Consider the following 8,329-nt stretch of genomic DNA (forward strand, 5'->3'; position numbering starts at 1 on the left):
CCGCGAGCCCCACCGATTCGCCGGCGCAGCCCCGGGGCTGGCACCCTGCCGCCCGCTGATTGGCGCCCCCAGACGCCCGTTAGGGCGCGAGGCACGCCGGCCGAGCGCAGCGCGGGGCACGCACGGAAGACGAAGGGAGCAGAGGAGGGAAAGAAGGAGGCCGAGTGCCGCGGGAAGGGCCGGGGGCTGAGGAGGGCACGCGGACTCGCGGGCCACCGCCTCCCCACCTCCCTTTGCCTTCGGCCCGCCCCGCCTCCCGGCCGGACCGACGACACGCGCAGCCAATCAGCGTCCGGAGGACTCCGGTGTGAGGCGCGCGTCGGGGGCCTCGAATCGGAAGGGAGACGTCGCTCGCTGATTGGTCCCGCCTCTCCCGTCGAGCGTGAGGCGAGGCGAAGTGAGGCGCGGCTGGGTGGGGTGGGACGCTCGCGGTTTCTCCTGAGTTGGTCCTGGCGTGCTCCCACGGGGCTCGGGGAGAGGCGGGAAAGGCCAGTAGCCTGCTGCAGTGGGAAGAGGACGCCCGACGAACACCCGGAACCCTGCTGGCCCCTTGCCAGTGCCCCTGGGTGGGGCCTGTTGGGGTCTGTGCCTCGTCCTTTTCTTGGTGAAGCCAGGCGTAGACAAGTTCTCAGCCCTGGGGAAGCTCCGGGCCCGCCCGGAAGATAGGACGGGCCTGGGGCCGAAAGGGCTCTAGAGATATGGGTGCGGGCGCCCGCTGGGCGTGCCGTATGCAAATAAGCGGGCGGGACCGGGATGTAAATAAGGCTGGTTTGGGGTGCCGTGAAGGTTAAGGTAGAGAAATGACAGGTATTTAACTTAACCTGCATCTCGGGCCCTACCCGGAAAAGTCACTGTGAAGGCTATGAGCACATGGCAATAGGGACCTTATTGCTGATTTATCTAACCCTTCTTTTCTCCACTTTCGGGCTATGTCCCTAGGCCGCAACTTGGAATAGTTTGCCCTACAGAAAGCTGCGACGACCACAACGAGATAGGGGTAACCTTGTTGCTTTTGATTTAAAGATCCCCAACCCCCTGCCAATGAAAGATTGAGCTGAATCACATCAAGTATTAAGCGCCTACTATGTTAAGCAGAGCATATCATAGAACCAAAGTTGAAAAGAAACCTAGTTTCGCACAGGTAGTTGGTAGCAAAAAGAAGACTAGAACAGGTTTCTTGGGCAGCTTGTCCAGCACACGTTCTTCTGTACTTCTTCATGGATTTGCTTGGAGATTCGAGTTATGCCGCAAAGCATCAACAGCAATACAAATCAGTAATTAGGAAGTATCAAATGAACATTTCAAGCAGCAAGAGTTTTTAAGTATACTGAAAGTGCGGGACCTTGGCAGGTGCAGTATTTGTTATCTCCTGAGTCTTACACATTTTCCAAATGTCCTTTTAAAAACGTTATTTCCACCACCTCTGTTCAAACATGGAACTATTCTCATAGGAAGGTTGTGATGAAGCACGTGAGTGCTAGACCTAGACGAATTGCAGTTTTGAATACAGCTCAGCTCCAAAATTGTAATCTTTACCAAAGTGGAGTTCACTTGAAATGATGCCTACTTTAGTTGGTGATGATAAAAATAAATGTGAAAGGGAAGACAGCAGGGCTTTGAAATTAAAGTCAACAATACTTAGTTACAAATACTTACACTAAGGTAAACCTACTCAGCAGAAATTCTTCCTTAAAAAGTTTGCTTCCAGAACGGTTTCTTTTATTGTCAGTTAAGAAGAAAGCTTACTACCCCCCCCCCTTTTTTTTTTGAGATAGGGTCTCACTAAAGCATTAAATTACTAACTTGTCCAAGCTAGACCCGAACTTGTGATCCTCCAGTCACAGTCTCCCAGAGTGTTGGAATTACAGCCATGTGCCACCACGACTGGCTCTAATAAACCCTTTTTTAACAAGTAATCTGTGAAGCGAACTCAGGAAGCCAGCTGGTAGAGCTTCTGTTTCCACTTTCCAGAGCCACCAGGGAAAGATAATCTAGACTAGGGCAAAGGCTATTCAACTTACAAGTAGGAAGACTGGCCCTGGCTTTTGGTCCTCCGTGCTGTCACAAGTCAAATCTTCAATATAAAATGGCCTATTAAAAACTACCTTGAGTCACACAAATATTTTTTCCCATGTGAGCAATGTGTGGATTTGAATGTCCACCTAGGTAGTAAGAGTGAGAACAAAAGCAGGGCTTGATGAGATTTCAGAAAACTCTGCCTGTGGTATGGAAATGAGCTACTTTGAATCTATAACTGTTTGTTTAAGAAACTTTCCAAGATCTAGAGGATTCAAAAAGAGGAAGAGGGGCAACCTGGCTACTAATGCAGTCTCCAAAAGGAATAGAAATGGGAGCATCCTACTGTCCCTTCAGTTTGAAATGCCTCTAAACCAAAGTGGGTCAAGACAGAAACTGAAGGCACATAGAGCAGGGATTGTCATGGCAACAATCAGCTTGGAAATCCACTAGGGTACCTGAAGATCTATCAGTGGCTCCCTATTGTATAAACTATATTGAGTCTGATTTTTATATGGGTACACGGCAAGTTTTAACCCTTTATTACTCATGCCACTGCAAAATCAAACCTAAGTCAATTCTAAATATACTTACATTTAAATTTACTGAAAAGATACATAAGAAAAATGGTAGTTCGTGCTGGAAAGAGCATGAGGGTCGTGAGTAGGTAAGTTAAATTTCATCATTAGTACTTCTGCAGTTTGAATTTTTGAAAAATATACCCATGTGATTTTTTTCTGAAGATAAAATTTATGTTTCATCTCCTCTCTGGTAAATATGTAAAGCCCTTCCTGGCAATCCTAGCCAAAGCTATATCACTCAACTATAACCTTTTTTTCTTATAATCAGAATGATACACATATGGTAACTTTGCTTTTGCTTGGGTTTGTTTTTTAATCCACTAGTTTGGTCTTGAGCAGTTTAACTTCTCATGTGAATATAACTTTATATCCACATCTAAATTACAGATTTTTGAAGCCAAGAGCAGCTTATTCCCATTTGCCTTCCCACACCTTTACCAAAATACTAAGTAATTGAAGAAAGGTAAAGTACAACATTTATATAATAGAAAAATTATATGTGTGTCACAGGCCTGTAGTTATTCTACAAGTTTTGCCCCATTCAATTTTTAGTTACCCTCAGTATAACTGTTGGGTCTCTTGTCAACATCCATATTACATGTGCTCATCCTAGAGGGATTAAATTGCAATGAACGTTAGTACATTCTTAGGAATAAGACATATACAAGAGAAAAAATTAAACAGGTGCTCACTAGGTATAGTATCTGCTGTGTGCCTACTTCATAACAGTATCAGTAGATTATGGTGGAGTCTCATTCTTTGGCCAGTGTCATTCAAAGAAAATGAGGCATAAAAATAGTTTTTTTAAAACCAAAAAAAAAAAAGTGAAAAGGAAGTGGGCTCTGTTTAAGAGAAAACTATCTGGCTAAGAAAGCTATATTTCTCATTCTTATGGCATAGGTTATATTTCTTGTCTACAGTATTTAAAGACAGAAATGATCATGAGATTAGCTGATGATTTGACTAATCCAATGACTGTGCATATATTACCTGGAAAATTACAATACAATTCCAATGCAATAAGCACTCCCATAAAGGGATTTAAATATTATCTGAGATCTACATGTTTTGGAAAAAGACTAAAGAAGGACTAACTTCTAAACCCTGAAGGAACAATATACAAATTGTTTAAAGGTCTGTTGTGAAGGAAGATAATATGGTAGTCATAGGTCAACAATAGGGCCTTATGCCTTGATTATAATTGTCTGTGCATGCCAATATAGACTGAGCCAGGCTGCTGCTAGGCAAGATAAGTGTATGAAGGTATAATACTCTTGGAAAATTTCAAACATATTAGCATAATTGCATTGATGAAGACTGAAGAGCTTATTTAACATAGCTGACTACAGTAGACAATAGATGCATAATCAGTGTCCTAATGATTGAATTAATGAGCCCCCATTGTTTGTCCTTACTATAAACAGCTCTTAGCAATGAAAAAGACATTTTGCTGGAGAAGTCTAACAATTGTGTTGGCTGATGAGTGGCCAGAATTTAATTAATGGTGGGAAAGAGGCAATTATTATTGAGTCCTAAAGATGTCAATGGTAGACTTAAAAGGATAAATTATATTGATACATAGATGTTTCATATTGGCTCCTTTTTGCTTTCTTTTATTATGGAGTCTTATTTTTGCATTTAAGGAAGCAGGTCCAGGCTTCCCTAAAGCCCTATGGACACGTTTAGTGGTAAGGATTATGCACATAACATCTTACCTTTCTGCTTTGCCACTGTCCACTAACTCCTCTCTGTCCCTGATCTGCACCCACACCATGCTGCAAAACACTATTCTGAAACTTCGCCAGTTTTCAATTTCCCAGTTACCATTACTTTCTATGCATATATGCTCACCAGCTGTTTCACAGTGAAAATAGGGGCAAATTCCTGGTCCATACCTGAACCTCCAGTGATAAACAGATTTATCTCTGTCCAGATACAGCCAGCCACTTAAGTGAAAGACTTGCTCTTCCTTCTGGAGAAGCCCTTTGTCTCTTTGATGAACCACTCAGTGTAGGTTAGCATCCACCAACACACATATATTCACACATGCACACACCAGTCACATACTACTTACTAAATTTTTACTTCAAAACTCCATCACAATCTAGAATCATCATATTGATTTATTTATGTATTGATATATCATTTGTCATCCCTCACAGCTGAATGTAAGTTCTTCAAGAGCAGGAAACATGTCTGCTTTGCTTACCATGGTATCCTTAACTCAAGCATGTCTATCTGATCAACATAGTGTCCTTAATTCAAGCATACATGGTGGCACTCAAATTTTGAATTAATGGGTATTTTTTTCCTCACATTCACTCAGACTCTGTGTAAAACTGAACTAATCATTTCCTTCTATTTTCCTATGTAGGTGTGTCTTGGGTCAGCTCCCTAGAAAATTAGGCCTGGAGCAAGGATTAAGTACTGGAGCTTTGTTTAGGAGATACAATTCCAGGGCAGCAGTAGTGAGGGAAAAGATAAGGAAAAATAGGGGACAATATATAGTTGTGCACAAGTACACTAAACACTGCTCCAAGGCAAGCCTTAAAGAAATACAGCTCCTCTTGGCAGGTGCTCCACTTAACCAGGCCAGACATCTCCACATATGTAGTAAGGAGAAATCATACCAAGGAACAATCTGTAGAAGGAAGGAACTTTATCCCAATATTGCTTACCTCCTGTTGGTCAAAGTTTATCCCACAGGGAATTACTATTCCCTCATTTCTCAGCTGTGTTATCCATATTCTTTGATAGTCACTTAGAAAACCAGGTCCCTGGCCCTGGAATTCAGAAGTTGTGGGAGGAAACTCTGAGCATGTGGCTGGTTGGCTGGCCTAAGGCAGTCAGACGGACCTAAGTAAGTCTCACTCATGGTGGCAACAAACAAAGAACAGGAGGTCAAGGGCCCAGAAAATCTGAAAAGACACATAAACAGCCAAATAGAGTAATTGTTGTCCCAGCAAAAGTAGGACCTCATTTGTTTTATTCACTGCATTATACCCAGCACTTACCACAATAGCCATTAATTAAATTTTGGTGAATGAATGAAAAGGATGCATCCTTAAATGACATCACCACCTACGCAGTCTACATAAAGAGAAACCTTGGAGTACTCCGTGTTCTTCCTTCTTCCTTAATTCCTATTTATCAAACTTCCTGTTGGCTCTACGTCCTTAGTAAATCTCAGATCCAGTGCCTCCTCTCCAAGCTCACTGCTCTATTCAGACCTTCATCATCTTTCATTGGAATTTTTGCTGTACAGTAGCTTAAACTGTCTTCCTGACACCCTTCTTGCTCCCTTGAAATTCATTCTCCCTGCTGCTAGAATTTTCTTTTTTTAGTAGCCTGTGTTCTAAATGAAATTCTAATATTACAACCTTGATTAAGTTACTAGCTTTTCTTTTTTTTCCCTCCAGAATAAAAAAAAGAAAAAAAAAGACTCTGTAGCATAACCTAAAAGACCTTTCATAATCTATTCCAGCCCAGGGTAGCTGCACATCTCAGCATTCTTCCTTGCTCTGTATACGACAGCTAGACTTGAGCTCCTGACAATTTTCTGATGAAAACTTATGTCAGTTTATGATAAGTTTATGACTTAGGACAGTTTTCATCCCTTATTTTTTTCATTCCCTGATGCCTATCCTGTGCTTTTGGTTTCCCTGGAATGCATCCCCCTCCCCCTCCCCCACCCCCACATGCTCAGTATGGGTTTAAAAGTCATTGTAGTTACAAGCAATAGAAAAAGCTGGTATTGGCTAACTTAAGGTGAAAGGGGATTTGTTGAAATGATTTGGGGTAGTCGATACATAGTATTGCTGGGAGGGCTGTACAAACAGATCCAGATAAGAAATAAAAGAACTGAGCAGCACCCAGGAACAGTTAAGACATAGAACAGCATACTGGGAGAGAGAGGCAACCATCATAGCCAGCACCAATCCATCTGGGACACCTCAACACACACTTTCAACTCAATGGCATTGGACACTGATATACCCACCACTCACACTACCAGTACTTTTGTTTCTGAAACCAGGATGTTGCTATAGTACCTGCTCTTGCCAACAAAATGGATACTCCACCAAACCTACTTTATATTCTTCAAGCTCCCTCTTTTAGACCTGGAGTACATCTATTAGGTTGAACAAGCTTAGTATATGTTTCTTGCTCTACCTTGCAAACAGGGCTAAAATGCAAGGAGCTCATATTTTAGAGGTTTCTATAATTGGGTACTGCTTCTCTCCAGTAATCATTAGAGAACTCTCCAAACAAAACTAAGAGGGTCAAGTGCTAGGGAACCCCCAAATGACAAATATCTACCATGTTCTCAAATTTAATAAATAAATTGGGCATCTGCCTATGCCAGGTTGTCTTTGAGGTACTAGGGATACAAAAATTAATAAAATGACCACTTTGTATCCACTAGGATGGTTATAGTCAAAATGACTGACAATAACAAGCATTTCTAAGGAGGTAGAGAATTTGGAACCCTCATGTAATGCTAATGATGATGTAAAATGAGGTGGTCAGCTTTTTAAAAAAATCTAGCAGTTACTCAAAAGTTTAAACAGAATCACCATATAACCCAGCAATTCTCTTAGGAATACATCCAAGAGAAATGGCAATATATGTTCATACAAAAAGTTTTACACAAAAATTCATAGCAGCATTATCTTTAAGAGCTAGAATATTGAAAAAATCCACATGTGCACCAAGTGATGAATGGATAAAAAAAGTGGCACATCTGTCCACTGGAATCATTCATCTATGAAGAGGAATGAAGTATGAGACATGCTACCATATGGGTAAAACTTGAAGTGTGAAACATTGTGCTAAGTATAAGAAGTTTATCACAAAGGCCACTGTCATGGTTTGAATCTGAAATGTCCCCCAAAGACCATGTTTAAAAGCCTCGGTTACCAGGCTGTGGAGCCTGGAGAAAGTGAGGTCATTGGAGTAATGACTTGAAGGGGATAATAGGACTCTGGCTCTTCTCCCTTATTCTTCTTCCTGGCGGCCATGAGGTAAGCCGCATTGTTCCAACATGTGCGCACCCCCCCCCAAATTTCCACATTGCAATAGGCCCAAAAGCAATGAAGCAATGGAGCCAACCAACCTCAAACTGAAACCTCTGAAACCATGAGCCAAAATAAATCCTCCTTTTAAGTTGTTTATCTCAGGTGTTTTGTCACTGTGATGGAAAGCCACACATAGTACTATATAATTCCATGTATATGAAACATTCAAAATAGTTTGCACATCTGTAAACAGAAGTAGGTTAGTGGTTGGCAAGGTCTGGGAGAAATGGGGACAAAATGGGGAGTGACTTTATGGGTGTAGGATTTCTGGGATAATGGTCTAAAATTAAATTGTAAAGATTGCACAGCTTTGTGAATATATTAGGAATCACTGAATTGTACACTTTAAATGAGTGCATTGTGTGGCATGTGAATTATGTCTCAATAAAGCTGTTTTTAAAAAATGAATATGATTTTTTTTTAAAGCCTCTGTCTCCTTAAAGAGCTGATACGCTTATGGGACAGCAGAATTAACAAAGAAACAATATGACTTCACATATTGCACTAGGTGAAAGTTCCTTTCCTTCTACCCCTTCTTTCCTTATTCCTCCAGAAGAACAACGTCCCCTTATTCTGCTACACTATGCTGGTGAGTGCTACAGCATTTACTTTCTTCTTGTAATTATCTTCCCTGAATAGTGAGATCACTGAGGT

General features: G+C 41.6%; 2 protein-coding genes across 2 annotated transcripts in view; both read right to left on the reverse strand.

Annotated features, from left to right (window-relative positions):
* The window catches only part of Smad2 (SMAD family member 2), a gene marked incomplete in the record, with an annotated part of 85,385 nt that extends 85,291 nt beyond the window's left edge, over positions 1-94 (reverse strand). Inside the window, 1 exon segment of the mRNA XM_013510523.1 lies at positions 1-94.
* The window catches only part of LOC106147776, a 40,575-nt gene extending 37,989 nt beyond the window's left edge, over positions 1-2,586 (reverse strand). Inside the window, exon 1 of the mRNA XM_013510528.1 lies at positions 267-2,586. Within this exon, the coding sequence (XP_013365982.1) occupies positions 267-827 (561 nt within the window). The 5' untranslated portion in view covers positions 828-2,586. The remainder of the gene's footprint in view (positions 1-266) is intronic.
* Between the last annotated feature and the right edge of the window lie 5,743 nt (positions 2,587-8,329).

Source organism: Chinchilla lanigera, unplaced genomic scaffold (genome assembly GCF_000276665.1).
Source record: "Chinchilla lanigera isolate Chin_1 unplaced genomic scaffold, ChiLan1.0 scaffold00001, whole genome shotgun sequence".
NCBI classification, from domain to species: Eukaryota; Metazoa; Chordata; class Mammalia; order Rodentia; family Chinchillidae; genus Chinchilla; species Chinchilla lanigera.